At 37.7% G+C, this 16,838-nt stretch overlaps 1 protein-coding gene across 5 annotated transcripts in view; it reads right to left on the bottom strand.

Annotated features, from left to right (window-relative positions):
- The window catches only part of LOC127626417 (delta-1-pyrroline-5-carboxylate synthase-like), a 59,711-nt gene that overhangs the window by 13,644 nt on the left and 29,229 nt on the right, over positions 1-16,838 (bottom strand). The window contains exons 2-4 of one of the 5 annotated variants that reach the window (XM_052102160.1): positions 6,323-6,393; positions 4,671-4,787; positions 3,244-3,464 (exon numbers count right to left, since the gene is read on the bottom strand). In XM_052102160.1, coding sequence (XP_051958120.1) covers positions 3,244-3,464; positions 4,671-4,761 — 312 coding nt within the window. In that variant the 5' untranslated portion in view covers positions 4,762-4,787; positions 6,323-6,393. Of the gene's footprint in view, positions 1-3,243; positions 3,465-4,670; positions 4,788-5,209; positions 5,402-6,322; positions 6,394-16,838 lie in introns of those variants that run through there. The other 4 variants (XM_052102162.1, XM_052102163.1, XM_052102159.1 and 1 more) reach the window with 4 other exon arrangements.

Below are 16,838 nucleotides of genomic sequence, written 5' to 3'. Positions count from 1 at the left end.
TACCTTCAAACTCAGTGTCTCTTTGCTTTAAATAATGGGAAAATCAAAAGAAAATTTGGACCTCCACAAGTCTGGTTCATCCTTGGGAGCAATTTCCAAATGCTTGAAGGTACTACGCTCATCTTTACAAACAATAGTACGCAAGTATAAACACCATGGGACTATGCAGCCATCATACCGCTCAGGAAGGAGTTGCATTCTGTCTCCAAGGGATGAACATAGTTTGGTGCGAAAAGAGCAAATCAAAACCCAAAACAACAGCAAAGGACCTTGTAAAGATGCTGGAGGAAACAGGTAGACAAGTATCTATATCTACAGTAAATCGAGTCCTATATCGACATAACCTGAAAGGCTGCTCAGCAAGGAAGAAGTCACTGCTCCAAAACTGCCATAAAAAAGTTAGTAAGTGAACATGGGGACAAAGATCTCATTTTATGGAGAAATTACCTCTGGTCTAATGAAACATAAAAATTATGTTTGGAGGAAAAAGGGGTGAGGCTTGCAAGCCAAGAACACCATCCCAACCGTGAAGCATGGGGGTGGCAGCATCATGTTGTGGGGGTGCTTTGCAGCAGGAGGGACTGGTGCACTTCACAAAATAGATGGCATCATGACGAAGGAAAATTATGTGGATATATTGAAGCAACATCTCAAGACATCAGCCAGGAAGTTAAAGCTCGGTAGCAAACGGGTCTTCCAAATAGACAATGACTTCCAAATGGGCATATCTCCAAAGTTGTGGCAAAATGGCTTAAGGAACAAAGTTAAGGTATTGGAGTGGTCATCACAAAGCCCTGCCCTCAATCTGATAGAATATTTGTGGGCAGAACTGAAAAAGCATGTGTGAGCAAGGAGGCCTTCAAACCTGACTCAGTTACACCAGTTCTGTCTGGAGGAGTGGGCCAAAATTCCAGCAACTTATTGTGAGAAGCTCGTGGAAGGCTACCCAAAATGTTTGACCCAAGTTAAACAATTTAAAGGCAATGCTACCAAATACTAATAAAGTGTATGTAAACTTCTGACCCACTGAGAATATGATGAAAGAAATAAAAGCTGAAATAATTTATTCTCTCTACTATTATTCTTACATTTCACATTCTTAAAATAGTGATCCTAACTGACTATATCCATATAGTGGACTAGTATTTTTTTTATTAATAGCATTTAAAGGATTCATATCATACTTGTTTTTATCATTTCTTTTTTTTTATTTTTCCAGAGGTTCACTTATAATGTCAGTTATTGAACACACGCACACAGTTAAAATAATAAAATAAAAAAATACATATTTTCCAGGTTCAATACAAGTTAAGCTCAATCGAAAGCACTTGCATGTTAACACTAAAGCATGTTAACATGCATAATGTTTATGTATAATTGTGGCTAAACATTTAAAACAAATTACAATTTTAAAGTTTTTATTTATTTACATTGACCCCAATCAGTTCCATTGTAACCCAGATTTTTACTTTTTTTAAAGAAATGGAGGGGCAAGTCAAAATAATTTTTTGTGGTAATCAATTTTATGCCACAAATGCTGTTGATTGAGCTCAACTTTTATTGAACCAGCAATATTCCTTTAAAGGGTCAAACAGCTGCGGTGTCAAATATAGGTTAACTTCCTTATCCTTCTATAACATTCTCGTTTATTACATTGTCACAGGTTCCGAAATAATCTATGCTGAAATGCGCTGCACAAATGTATTTTAAGTAAAAAATAAAACACTTAAAAAAGCCTGGTTGCATAAGTGTGCACACCCCTAAACTAATACTTGGTTGAAGCACCTTTTGCTTTTAAAGAGTCTATCAATTTAGCACATCTTGATTTGTCAGTTTTTTCCCACCCTTCCTTCAAGATCAATCAAATTGGGAGGGGGTCTCATGTGCACAGCCCTCTTCAAGTCATTCCACAGATTTTCAATTGGATTTTGATCTGTGCTCTGAATGGGCTGTTCCAAAATGTTGATCTTCTTTTGAAGCCATTCCTTTGTTGACTAAGATTTGTCTTTATAGTCCACTTCAGCTTTCTAATGGAGGCCTGCAGGTTTTGTGCCAAAATTTTCTGGTATTTGGCACTATCCATGATATCTTGACTAGTGCCCCAGTGCCAGCTGAAGAGAAGCAGCTCCATAGCATGATGCTTCCACCACCATGCTGCACCATGGGTATGGTGTTGTTTGGGTTATGAGCATGATCTTGTTTTTGCACCAAACGTTCCTTTTAAAATTATGGCCAAAAAATCTATATTGGTCTCATCAGACCATAAAACAATTTCCCATAGTTTTGAGTGATTTTATATATGTTTAAGGAAAATTGTGAGTAATTGCTTCTGTTTTGCCATCCTACCCCATAGCCAAGTGAAGATTATGGGAAATTTTTGTCACATGCAGTGAGAAACCAGTCCTAGCCATATATTCTTAAAGCTCATTTAATGTTGCTGTAGGTCTCAACAGCCTCCCTGATAAGTTTCTTCTTGTTTTTATTTTTTTTATTTTTGATGGGTTCTTTGGAATGTCATTGTGATGCCCCATTTTCTCCACTTCTTGATGATGTCCATCATGGTGTTCCATGGCAAATCTAATGTTTAAAAAATTATTTTTCACCCCTCTCCCGATTGTTATATCTTCACAATGAGATTCTGCACATCATTTGTAAGCTATTTGCAGACCATGGCATAAGCAGTAAGATGCAAACAAGAAGTTGCCAAGAACATCCTACAGAAACAGAAATTTATATGAATCACTTAATAGATTACTTTAGGACTAAAATTACTTTTGAGTAAGTGTTTGAATGTAATTGGTCAATTCCAAAAAGAGTCACATGCCCCATTATAAAATGGTGTGCACACTTTTGCAACCAGGTTTTTCCAAGTCTTTTCTTTTTCACTCCGAAAAAGTTTATTCTTGTTGTTCACTTGAATTTGGTTGATTGCATTTATCACATTAATTATGGAAAAAGATCTGACATGATTTAGATTGGTTACATTTTTTACATCTCAAAATCCTGCAAATTAGCAGAGGCGTGTTGGCTTTTTATATCCACTGTAACAGTTTTAGAACTTTTGAGTTTTAGAAGTAGCAGTTTTCATAGCACAAATGACTCCTTTAAAACTTTAAGCAGTTTAAGTTCATCACATTTAACATCAAATACTCACATAGAGGATTACACATTTTATGAGCGACTTTCATGCCATAGAGTTATTCATTTATTTTAAAATTTGGAGCATCTGGCATTTATCTTTACCTGTTCTACAATCGAAGCAAGCCGTCCCAAAGCGAGACCACACTCGTCACCGCGGGTTACGACAGCACTGCCCAGCTTGACCACAATTCTTTTGGCCTGGCGCAGCTCGCTACGGTGGCCAAATGACTTACCATGCGCCCGTGCCAGTGGCACTGTAAAAAAAGGCACGTTACTCCAATAACGCACAGCATGGAGTGAGAGAGATGGGGAGAAGGAAGGATCTGCAGGGGGAAAGAGAGCCAGGAAAGCACCCAATGAACAGCCATGCCATGCAGGGTAGTCAGTGACAGGACAGAGGGAAATTAGGAGTGATTTGGTGAATGTTTGTGTGCAGCAATCGATTGTGTCACTTATGAATGTCACGATAATCAGGAGAGGATGGATATGAGAGAAAACAGTGAAAGACAAAAACAAGCAGACAAAACATGCATGTTCATCATGTTTGATTATTACGGGATAATGCTAACGATATTAATTTACTACAATTGTTAACATAAACCAACAATAATGTTCCAAAATCTGCAAATGCTATATAATAAAATATTGTTCATTGTTTGTTCATGGTACCTAGCTGAAAAAATAGTACCCAATTGTAAAGTGTTACTGGGATACCAACATGAGACAATCCAGTTTAAGCAGACTTAAAGACAACATGAAATCAAAGTTGACTATATTTACTTTTCTTAGTTCCCAGCTTTTATTGCACATGATTAATCAGTGCACATTATTCTAAGGATTTTTTAAAATCTTTCATTAAAAAGTAATAGCTTTCTCCACCTCTGAAACACAATAAAAATCAAAAAACATCACAGCCACATTTCAAGATCCAATCAGCCATCACTGGATGAATCCAGATCCCACTCTACATTATTTCCTCCTACAAATTCTTTTGCATTCAGAAAAAGTAATATTATGTTAAATGTAAAGCAATCCAAGTAATCATAAAAGTTATTTGCAATCAAAATCAAGCAAGTGATCAGAAATCTGGGACAACCAAATCACAAAACTGAGTTTGCACAGAACAGAATCCACCAAAGCCCCACCACATTCTTTATGAAAGAAAATAACATAGTAAAATGTGCCACATCAGCAAAGCCAGACAGCACACCAAATGCTGACAGCTTGGAACTCGAAGTGCAGTGAATGAGGGAGACAGACATGCTGTAAATTAGGAGTGATTTGAGCAGTTTGGGGGCAAATGAATGGAAACAATTCCTATATATCCATACTTCAATTCCTGTCGATTTTTTTAACAAATCAGAAACAAGGTTGTTTAGTACTTGCTATTTATTGGTAAAGGCAATTAGTTTTGTAAGACTAGATTGTCTTATATAGAGTTCCGTTGCATTACTCTGCATATATTTTTTTTTAGATCTTTCAGGAGGTAGAGTGGTAAAAGCTGTGTGATACAGTAAATAAAGACTTACTCTTCCCTTGTGAAGCAGCTCTACTGAACGTCTGCAAAGCATTTGTCCTTGTAAAACGCCGAGAACAGGAGAGCAGCCTCTGCAGATACATATTGATCTGATCTGTCCAACTGAAATCTAAATAAAAAAGAACATTGATCTAATCAATTCCTGTAGTCCTAGGCAGGATTCTTAAATAAATAATGAATCTGAGATTATGATAATTGTTCTTCTAAACTTGCTCAAGACCATTAGTGAATTCTTATTCTGAATTTAAATGTAAAATTTAAATGCAATATTAGGATATTTTATAAGTATGGGCATAAGATCTAAACGCATGCGGTATGCGTAATATTATAATACAAAGAGATTTAGCATACTATCCTAAATTATAAAATAAGTACATAGTAAGGCAGGATAAAGAACAATATTTCTTATTTTTAATGCAAACTTTATTTGGATGCAAGTAGATTAAATGGCCCAGCATGACATTTCTAATGCAAATTGAATGGGTAATTCAGTAATGTGTAAGCAGCGCACACAATATCATTTTAACATACCTTAATCTGAAAAATAAATACTCTTTATCCAGCTCAAGTTCACTGTCAAGGCAGCGCTCTCTTCAGTGCCACATCAACTCTCAGCAGTTGCTCTCATCATGGATTCAGCCATGTTTACGTTCATCGACGTAGCTACGCAAAGAACGTACACTTCATCGCTAAAGGCTGTCTCATTTAATTTTTATATTTATTTTTCTTATTTTTTATTCTCTTTTATTTATTATCAATGCCTTTCATTTCTACAATTGCTAACCTTTTTTTCATGCCCAATAAAAAATAAAAAAAATTGAAAAGAGACAGCCTCTATGACGTATGCAGCCGACAAACCCGACCTCCGGAGGACACATCCTTCCAAACGAGATACAGCCTACAGTCATTGGTCTACGCGGAGTTTCGTAGTGATTCACAAACATAATTACGCAAAATATAGTCCCGTTTAGAAATAAAACGCTGCCAACGTCACATACGCAATCTGCGCAGCTTTAATGCCTTAATTTAACGAGTAACTATATCATGAATGAGCTAAACAACAGAATATTAATTTCGTAGTAGCATGACATTTCAAATTTATTTTTTCTTATGATTCTTAATCACCCCGCCCCTTTTCAGCGTCGCACGCTTCCGTGTTTTCTCTCAAGGTGCTTTTTTTTTTTTTTTTTTATGGAAATGTATGCAAAAAACTTTCCTACTCCCCGAAAGATAATAATGAAATAAGTGTAATGAGATATCTTACTGGTCTCTGTGACAGCTCTAGACACTATAAACAGCAAACAAAAATGTGTCCGCTGTCAATTATACTTTCGACCTCTCAATCATGTTGCACGTTCTCATAGTATTGTAGTTGCAGCGAATTATTGAAGCATAATGCATTTTTATGCTATGTTTCTCATAACTTTTCAATATATGGTGCTATTATGCTGCTGGTGTTTTTAACCACTTTTTCAGCTCTCATTGAAGCTCATTTTGGTATCTTTGGAGATTGAGGCATGGCTAGGCTCTAATCACTTACAGCACCTTTAATTTCTGGATTGTATATCAAATTCTGTAGTATTTTTGCCATTATGGACAACCAACTTGGCCATGTGCTCCAGAGACATCTATACGTATTAGCACCTTATTAGCAGCTGTTTCTATGGACTGCCATGCCTTAGCTTGTCCTCCATATTGGTTAGGTCAAGAGCCATCTGTCAACACATGAATGTAAACAGGGTTGGAAGGGTTACTTTTGAAATGTATTCCACTACAGATTACAGAATACATGCTGTAAAATGTCATTTGTAACGTATTCCATTGGGTTACTCAAAGTCAGTAACGTAATCTAAATACTTTGGATTACTTCTTCAGCACTGCTACATTTTTTCACTTGTTTTGACTATTACAGTAGGTACAGTAAGACAAAATAAACATGTTAACAATACATTCTCTGAAAAAACTAAATATCTTATGCAGTGTTGTTTCTAAAACAAGATCAAATCAATCAAAATGATCTTATTTTAAGGATTTTTAGATATTTTACAGAAAAAAAAGAAGAAAAAAGATTAACAAGAATAACATTTTTGCCCTAATATCAAAGGTCTTACTAGAAAAAAACTAGAACTAAAATTTTCTTGATAAAAAAAAGAAGATCGTGCCTGGTAACATATGCATGTAAAATGGCTAGAAATAGCATTTTAGCTTAGCATAAAGCTGACCATTTACACAAGGTTTATTTCTATTTCTTCTGCTCCAAACTTACTTCAAATGTACTTCTCTGTATGCTCGTATGAATGTAACACATCATAAGAAAGATTTTCACTGCTGTTCAAATGCACTTTGGATCACATCATTTATATGTATAAATGTTTTCTATCTGAAAGGACTAAATATTAAATGAAACAAATGACAATAAAATGCAAAGTAATCTCTTCAGTAATCAAAATACTTTTGTAACTTTATTCTAAATACCAATTATGTAAATTGAAACAGTAGTGGAATACAGTTACTTATATTTTGTATTTTAAATACGTAATCCGTTACATGTATTCCATTACTTCCCAAACACTGAATGGAAATTGACAGATTACGGTCTGCAAAAGTCTTTTGTCGTTTCCAGACGACTTTCAGATTATCTGATTTTCCATAAATATTGGGAAATATTTTATATTATATTAAAAATTCTGACCACTTCTAAAACAAGTTGTTTTCAATCTCCACCACTAGAGTGCGGTGTGTAAACATGAGGATGCAGATCTCTCTGATGGGTGATCTATATACCAAGGGCCAAACAAAAGACAATGGACCATTCTGAACGCTGATATATTAAATAGCTTTATTACCTATTTAGTGTTTTAATGACCACGTTCGGCTTCCAGCACGTCTATTATAACAGCTTCTTGGATGATACATAAAATATGTTAAAGTGCTGTGGTTAAATCCAGTGGAGGTATTAAAATGGCAATACATTTATTTGTGAAGTAACCCATTTAAGGCTAAACTTATAAATTCTAAAATGAAATAATTGTTTCTCAAACTAGGTAAATAAAAGTATATTTTGTCTTGTTTATAACAAGTCAGTTCAGTATTCTTTGGACACTATACTATGCCTACCTCATCTTATCTGTTAGCCAAATTTCATAGAAGGTCTGAGCCATGACCCTGCTTGTAATTTACTCGAGGATCAACTTGCAAGCCTTCAAAAACACAATCCAGATGTGAACACAGGTTTTATTCCTTTTTCTGCATTCCACAATTTCTCAGTTAAAAGCTACAGCACAACCCTGTGACTAAATCTGAGCCATAAGAAACACCTGGGCAAATGAGCCATGGCTTTTTCTATCCATGTCTTTGTCCATTTAGACTGAGTCTTGTCTATTCTGCTATGAAGACCTGATTTGAAATCTATTCAAGAAATGCGACAGTATTTCTGTGTTGCACTGTCCTGTGTGTTTTTATTTATTTATTGTATGTTCATTGAATGTTGTTTTTACCATGTGTATGTGAATAGATTAATGAATTTGTGAAGTGGACAGTGACAGTGTGTGAGCATGAATTTAAAAGATACAAAAGCACTTAACAGCTCTTTAAAGTCTTACTAGATTTGCACCCTATTTTAGACAACAGTGATTACTCTACACCTAAAGCAGCAAATCTCCTTCACACAACAGCTAATTTATCACATTATGAACACTTTTATCTTTGTGAATCAAAATTACATCCGTGATCAGCTTTAAATAGCCTTTAGTTTAGTTGTGTTGTGAAGATATGGATACAGCAAAACAACATTAATAACGAAAGTGCTGTAATTTAGTAAGTACAACAATAAATGAATAATTATATTGGTAAAGCAGGATACAAATCTGCAGAATGCTTTAAAAGTTGTACAAAACACTGGTAGAATTTCTTGAATTCTGCACTAGAACAAATTAATTAATTGCAAGGACCATAACCACATCATAACCAGCCTTGAGCAACTGGAGTTCTTTCTAACAATCATAAAATTAATTAATTCCCTTGATTTTTTTGGAATGTTGTGTGGAATCCGTAACATTCCAACAATGTCAGTCACCTTTTAAACAGTGGCGGAGCTAGGGGGTTGGACACTCATTGGCCACCCCACACGAAATTGCTGTTTTAGTAAGGTTTTTTGTCATTTTTTGGCACAATTTAGTTCTTTAGAGGTGAAATCATCTCCGTTCAAATGTACAAACTTAACATGTGCACACCCCAAGGTCGCCAAACCTCTCCGCCCCGGTTGTCATTGTATCCAGCATAAATGTGAAGCTTACAGTGTAATAAAATAATTTTCATACTAATTTCTGTTAAAACCTGTGTAGTTTTTGAGCTGCAAAGTTGTTTAAATCAACGTTTTTGCAGAAATACAGGGTTTAGTTGTAAAATTGGCTACAAATTTACACAGAAAAGGTTTGTAAGCAATTTTATCACACTAAAATCATGTTAACACATATTGCTTATGTTTTTGTGGCTATACTATTAAAACATTGAGTGTTTTAGTGTTTACGGATTGCCCCCATTCATTCTATTGTAAGTGCCTCATGCTGATTTTTGCACATTTTTAGGGACAAGTTGAAAAACCTTTTTTTTTGGTCGTCAAAATTATGCCACAAAATGCTGTCGATTGAGCTAAACTTGTATTGAACCTGGAATATTCCTTTAACATAAGTAGTCTCTTATTTTCTCTGCCTTACAGTGAACCAGATGTGCACAACAAAATAGGTAAAGCAAATAAAAGCTGAAAACACATTGGAAATTATCCACGCCGCAACACAACAAATTATCATGGGAAAAAATATTTCAAAGAAATGCTGATCTTATTTGTTGTGGCTTAGGGTTAGTTGTGTTTTGTTCTGTTGTAATTGCAGTTATTTTGTTGTTCTGTGACTTTTCAGTTGTGTTGAGGTTTAATCTAGATTGGCTGTGGTTTATTTTATTCAGTTTTTATGTGCTTTGCTATTTTGGTTTTGTTGTTAACCCTTAGGCCACAGTATTTGTCATATGTGAGAGTTCAAAATTAATTTAGCTGAATATCACCATAATTGAGTGGGTGTTTGTATTGTTTTCATCACATATTTTCTTTTTCAAGTTGTGCACCATGGCCTTTATACCATATGGATAGCAGGAAACCCCTTTGGGAGGGAAAAGAGTTTTCCAACTGGGAAGCAGATGGTTGACATCATAGCCAGACAGCCATTATAACAAAACTGCTGGCTCTAAATCACAATGGCAAAGTTCAGTTTACTTTTTGTGAGCTCAATTATGTTGCCATTAGTGCTTTAGATGTTTATTCAATGCTTTAGGTTTTAGGCAGATCATATCCCGGGGACGTATGGTGATTATTAGGCCCTCTGCTTCTCTGCTTCAACCGAAAAACAAGTAATTCCACACATCTGTTCTTTTTCTTCAATCAGAGATTTCAGCGCAATTACATTTTTCCATTGCTATAAAAAAACAATCACATGGTAACAAGATGAGACAATTGATTATGTTTTCACCATCCAAATACAGAGGATATAAACATCCCCCCCAAAAAAAAAAATCTTTCTGAAGATTTAATTGAAAGAATATGCTTTTTGAGCCTTTTACAGGCCCCAGGAAGTCATTCAGACGATGCATTTTCTTTTAAGGAAACTCTAAAGTTATGTATTATGCATTTGGTATCACAGAGGTCCCTTGTGTATTCTAAATTTAAAAGGGCAACTAGCTTCCATTTAGAATGACCATGTTCCAAATTGTTTCCTCTGTTGTGTAGTTGCCTGAAAGACTGTTATTGTTCTATACATGTTTAAAATACAGTATCTCCGACTGATTTATTACAATAAAATTAAACTGCAAATTTTGACTTTATGTGTGCCTTTGATCCCATGTTTGACATCTCATGTCTTCATGGAGGATTAGTCACTGCAGCTGTCAAGCATTCAGTATATCTGCTAATGTATTAAGTAGTCCCTGATCAGAACAGATCTCAGATATAATTGCGTGACTGCTCTCAAATCTTCTTACAATCTGTTTGTCAGATGAAGCAGTGAAACTGTTTGCCATTAAAAAATTATCTCTTTCTTTCCTTTTTTCCCCAGAAATCCCATTTTCTTGGAAATAACATTCTTTGATTACAATCGCTTGCATTTTAAGTAGTCCAAATATTACCAGAGCATATACTAGTGGGGTCATCCCAAAAATCTGAGAGAACTAGTGAAAATGCTTCAAATTATTCTACAAATGTTTTCATAATAAACCATATTATAAACATAAAAATGTGAGTGAAAAGCTGAATTGAAAAATTAACATGAATTTCAGAATTTCTTCGTAGAGGAGACTGGACAAGTTGTCACGCTAGGAAGTTGTCACAAAGGCTATATTAAGATTTGGAAAGATGTCCAATTACAATGTGTTTTCTCTAGCACTGGCTTTCTTTGTTGGATGCAAACACTTATGCACTTAAAATCCTTCTTAAATTAGAATATGTTTTCATATTCTACCCTAAATTTTCATCATCATATTTTTGTTATAGCTGTTGGGTAAACAAGAGAACATACATAATCAAACCACACTGGCATACATACATGCATGGGTCATCTATATATTTATTTATTTATTTATTTATTAAGTTGGCTTGTGAGAGCCAACTTACTGAAATCCTATTTAAACTTATTATTAGTGGTGCTTGCAAAGCATCACTATTGTAATCTCACATACTTATTATTTTAATTTTTATTATTTTTATATCTCCGTACAAAACTTCGGCACCTAACTCGTCCCGCACCGTTTGGCGTAGACCCACGAATGAGGTGTCAAATCGAACCGCCTATTGAGGACACGTGTGCTATGACTTTTATAAGCGATCGGGGGTACGGTATTTGCCCCAGGGGCAAAAAAGCGGCCGAAAAATCCCATAGACTTAGCATTGCGACAAACTTTGACGCGTCACAGCTCCGATCGAGGATTTCACAGAAATGTGTGATTAGCCACATTTGAAGAGGCTGGCAGGCTCTGTAAGAGCATACCTCAATATGGGGTAAAAGTTGCATCCCTGGGGGGCAGGAGCTCCCCAAAAATGCCCCAATTGACTTACAATGGTGTAGGGAGGCCCATGAAATGAAATGGCATAGGGATTTTGTATTGAACATAGCTCTGGATCACAGTGTCATAGAGACGAGGGGGCGGGCTCATTTTACTCAGACGACCAATCAGTCTCTCAGGATCATTGTGAAGCTATCAAGCCACGCCCTAGCAACCATTTAGAGCACCTTAGCAACAAGTCCCATAGACTTCTATTGAAACAGATCAAAGGGATATCTCCGGATAGAAGTGTCATAGAAACACAAGTGTGGTCTCGTTTGACTCGGGACAGCAAACAGCCAATCATGAATCACCTCAACACTTCCTAGCTCCTCCCTAGCAACCATTGTCGAGCACCTTAGCAACCAAAATCCATAGAGGGATATCTTCCATTCTGAATGTCACAGAGGCATGGGAGTTGGTTTATATCATTCATACTGACAAGCAGCCTTTGGAGATTCATGATTGGCAGCTGCCAAGCCACTCCCTAGCAACTAAACAGAGTACCCTAGCAACCGAGTAACAAATCACATATTTCTGAACCAGAAAATCGTACAGACTTCCGGGTTGATTTCTTTCAACCAGGATGGCAAGGACACTTCATTAGTATCAATATGGTGACTGCCTAGCAACCAGATGGGGTTACCCTAGCAACCGAGCAACAAATCACATATCTCTGCACCTGAAAACACTACAGACTTCCGGGTTGACTTATTTCACTCAGGGTGGAAAGGAGCCATGTATTGTATTACCTTGGTAACTGCATAGCAACCACATGGGCTTACCCTAGCGACCGAGTAACAAATCGCATATTTCTGCACCAGAGAATCGTACAGACTTCTGGGTTGATTTATTTACGACCGTGATTTTTGCTCTTTTCAAGCATGCTATTTGACGAGTTTTGCCACGGCAAGCACCACTCACATTTTCTTCAGGAAATGTACCCATCTAGTTAGTAGTGCTTGCAAAGCATCACTATTGTAATCTCACATACTTATTAGTGGTGCTTGCAAAGCATCACTATTGTAATCTCACATACTTATTATTTTTATTTTTATATCTCCGTACAAAACTTCGGCACCTAACTCGTCCCGCACCGTTTGGCGTAGACCCACGAATGAGGTGTCAAATCGAACGGCCTATTGATGACACGTGTGCTATGACTTTTATAAGCTGATCGAGTGCGGTATTTGCCCCAGGGGCAAAAAAGCGGCCAAAAAATCCCATAGACTTAACATTGCGACAAACTTTGACGTGTCACAGCTCCGATCGAGGATTTCACAGAAACGTGGCAGCTGGCAGCTGCCAAGCCACTCCCTAGCAACTAAACAGAGTACCCTAGCAACCGTTTAGCAATAACTATATCTCTGCACCAGAAAATCAGAGAGACTTCTGGGTTGATTTATTTCAATCAGGATGGCAAGGTGACTTGATAAGTATCACTATGGTAACTGCCTAGCAACCACATGCAGTTACCCTAGCAACCGAGTAACAAATCGCATATCTATGCACCAGAAAATCGTACAGACTTCTGGGTTGATTTATTTCAATCCGGATAGCAAGGAGACATGATATGTATCACTATGGTAACTGCCTAGCAACCAGATGGGGTTACCCTAGCAACCGAGTAACAAATCACATATCTCTGCATCAGAAAAACGTAGAGACTTCTGGGTTGGTTTATTTCAATCAGGATGGCAAGGACACTTGATAAGTATCACTATGGTAACTGCCTAGCAACCACATGGGGTTACCCTAGCAACCGAGTAACAAATCACATATCTCTGCACCAGAAAATCGAAGAGACTTCTGGGTTGATTTATTTCAATCAGGATGGCAAGTAGACTTGATTAGTATCACTATGGTAACTGCCTAGCAACCAGATGGGGTTACCCTAGCAATCGAGTAACAAATCACATATCTCTGCACCAGAAAATAGTAGAGACTTCCGGGTTGACTTATTTCACTCAGGATGGCAAGGAGACTTGATAAGTATCACTATGGTAACTGCCTAGCAACCAGATGGGGTTACCATAGCAACCGAATAACAAATCACATATCTCTGCATCAGAAAAACGAAGAGACTTCCGGGTTGACTTATTTCAATCAGGATGGCAAGGAGACTTGATTAGTATCACTATGGTAACTGCCTAGCAACCAGATGGGGTTACCCTAGCAACCGAGTAACCAATCACATATCTCTGCACCAGAAAATAGTACAGACTTCTGGGTTGATTTATTTCAATCAGGATGGCAAGGAGACTTGATAAGTATCACTATGGTAACTGCCTAGCAACCAGATGGGGTTACCCTAGCAACCGAGTAACAAATCACATATCTCTGCACCAGAAAATAGTACAGACTTCTGGGTTGATTTATTTCACTCAGGATGGCAAGGACACTTGATTACTATCACTATGGTAACTGTCTAGCAACAAGATGGGGTTACCCTAGCAACTGAGTAACAAATCACATATCTCTGCACCAGAAAATAGTACAGACTTCCGGGTTGACTTATTTCAATCAGGATGGCAAGGAGACTTCATTAGTATCACTATGGTAACTGCCTAGCAACCAGATTGGGTTACCCTAGCAACCGAGTAACAAATCACATATCTCTGCACCAGAAAATAGTAGAGACTTCCGAGTAGACTTATTTCACTCAGGATGGAAAGGAGCCATGTATTGTATTACCTTGGTAACTGCATAGCAACCACATGGGCTTACCCTAGCAACCGAGTAACAAATCACATATTTCTGCACCAGAAACTCGTACAGACTTCTGGGTTGATTTATTTATGACCATAATTTTTGTTCTTTTCAAGTTATAACATGCTATTTGACGGGTTTTGCCACGGCAAGCACCACTCACATTTTCTTCAGGAAATGTACCTATCTAGTTATTTGTATTTTTATTATTTTTATATCTCCGTACAAAACTTCGGCACCTAACTCGTCCCGCACCGTTTGGCGTAGACCCACGAATGAGGTGTCAAATCGAACGGCCTATTGAGGACACGTGTGCTATGACTTTTATAAGCGATCGGGGGTACGGTGTTTGCCCCAGGGGCAAAAAATCGGCCGAAAAATCCCATAGACTTAACATTGTGACAAACTTTGACGCGTCACAGCTCCAATCCAAGATTTCACAGAAACGTGTGATTAGCCACATTTGAAGAGGCTGGCAGGCTCTGTAAGAGCATACCTCAATATGGGGTAAAAGTTGCACCCCTGGGGGGCAGGAGCTGCCCAAAAATGCCCCAATTGACTTACAATGGTGTAGGGCGGCCCATGAAATGAAATGGCATAGGGATTTTGTATTGAACATAGCTCTGGATCACAGTGTCATAGAGACGAGGGGGTGGGCTCATTTTACTCAGATGACCAATCAGTCTCTCAGGATCATTGTGAAGCTATCAAGCCACGCCCTAGCAACCATTTAGAGCACCTTAGCAACAAGTCCCATAGACTTCTATTGAAACAGATCAAAGGGATATCTCCGGATAGAAGTGTCATAGAAACACAAGGGTGGTCTCGTTTGACTCGGGGCAGCAAACAACCAATCATGAATCACCTTAACACTTCCTAACCCCTCCCTAGCAACCATTGTCGAGCACCTTAGCAACCAAAATCCATAGAGGGATATCTTCCATTCTGAATGTCACAGAGGCATGGGAGTTGGTTTATATCATTCATACTGACAAGCAGCCTTTGGAGATTCATGATTGGCAGCTGCCAAGCCACTCCCTAGCAACTAAACAGAGTACCCTAGCAACCGTTTAGCAATAACTATATCTCTGCACCAGAAAATCAGAGAGACTTCTGGGTTGATTTATTTCAATCAGGATGGCAAGGAGACTTGATTAGTATCACTATGGTAACTGCCTAGCAACCAGATGGGGTTACCCTAGCAACCGAGTAACAAATCACATATCTCTGCATCACAAAAACGTAGAGACTTCCGGGTTGACTTATTTCAATCATGATGGCAAGGACACTTGATTAGTATCACTATGGTAACTGCCTAGCAACCAAATGGGGTTACCCTAGCAACCGAGTAACAAATCACATATCTCTGCATCAGAAAAACGTAGAGACTTCCAGGTTGACTTATTTCAATCAGGATGGCAAGGACACTTGATTAGTATCACTATGGTAACTGCCTAGCAACCATATGGGGTTACCCTAGCAACAGAGTAACAAATCACATATCTCTGCACCAGAAAATAGTACAGACTTCCGGGTTGACTTATTTCACTCAGGATGGAAAGGAGCCATGTATTGTATTACCTAGGTAACTGCATAGCAACCACATGGCCTTACCCTAGCAACCGAGTAACAAATCACATATCTCTGCACCACAAAATAGTACAGACTTCTGGGTTGATTTATTTCAATCAGGATGGCAAGGAGACTTGATTAGTATCACTATGGTAACTGCCTAGCAACCAGATGGGGTTACCCTAGCAACCGAGTAACAAATCACATATCTCTGCACCAGAAAATAGTACTGACTTCTGGGTTGATTTATTTCACTCAGGATGGCAAGGACACTTGATTAGTATCACTATGGTAACTGCCTAGCAACCAGATGGGGTTACCCTAGCAACCGAGTAACAAATCACATATCTCTGCACCAGAAAATAGTACTGACTTCTGGGTTGATTTATTTCAATCAGGATGGCAAGGAGACTTCATTAGTATCACTATGGTAACTGCCTAGAAACCAGATGGGGTTACCCTAGCAACCGAGTAACAAATCACATATCTCTGCACCAGAAAATAGTACAGACTTCCGGGTTGACTTATTTCACTCAGGATGGAAAGGAGCCATGTATTGTATTACCTTGGTAACTGCATAGCAACCACATGGGCTTACCCTAGTGACCGAGTAACAAATCACATATTTCTGCACCAGAAAATCGTACAGACTTCTGGGTTGATTTATTTATGACCAAAACTTTTGTTCTTTTCAAGTTATAACATGCTATTTGATGAGTTTTGCCACGGCAAGCACCACTCACATTTTCTTCAGGAAATGTACCTATCTAGTTAAGTTGGCTTGTGAGAGCCAACT

The sequence above is a fragment of the Xyrauchen texanus genome, chromosome 33, assembly GCF_025860055.1.
Source record: "Xyrauchen texanus isolate HMW12.3.18 chromosome 33, RBS_HiC_50CHRs, whole genome shotgun sequence".
Lineage (NCBI taxonomy): Eukaryota > Metazoa > Chordata > Actinopteri > Cypriniformes > Catostomidae > Xyrauchen > Xyrauchen texanus.
Note: the sequence above shows the minus strand (reverse complement) of the source record. Positions and strands in the feature narration are given on the sequence as shown.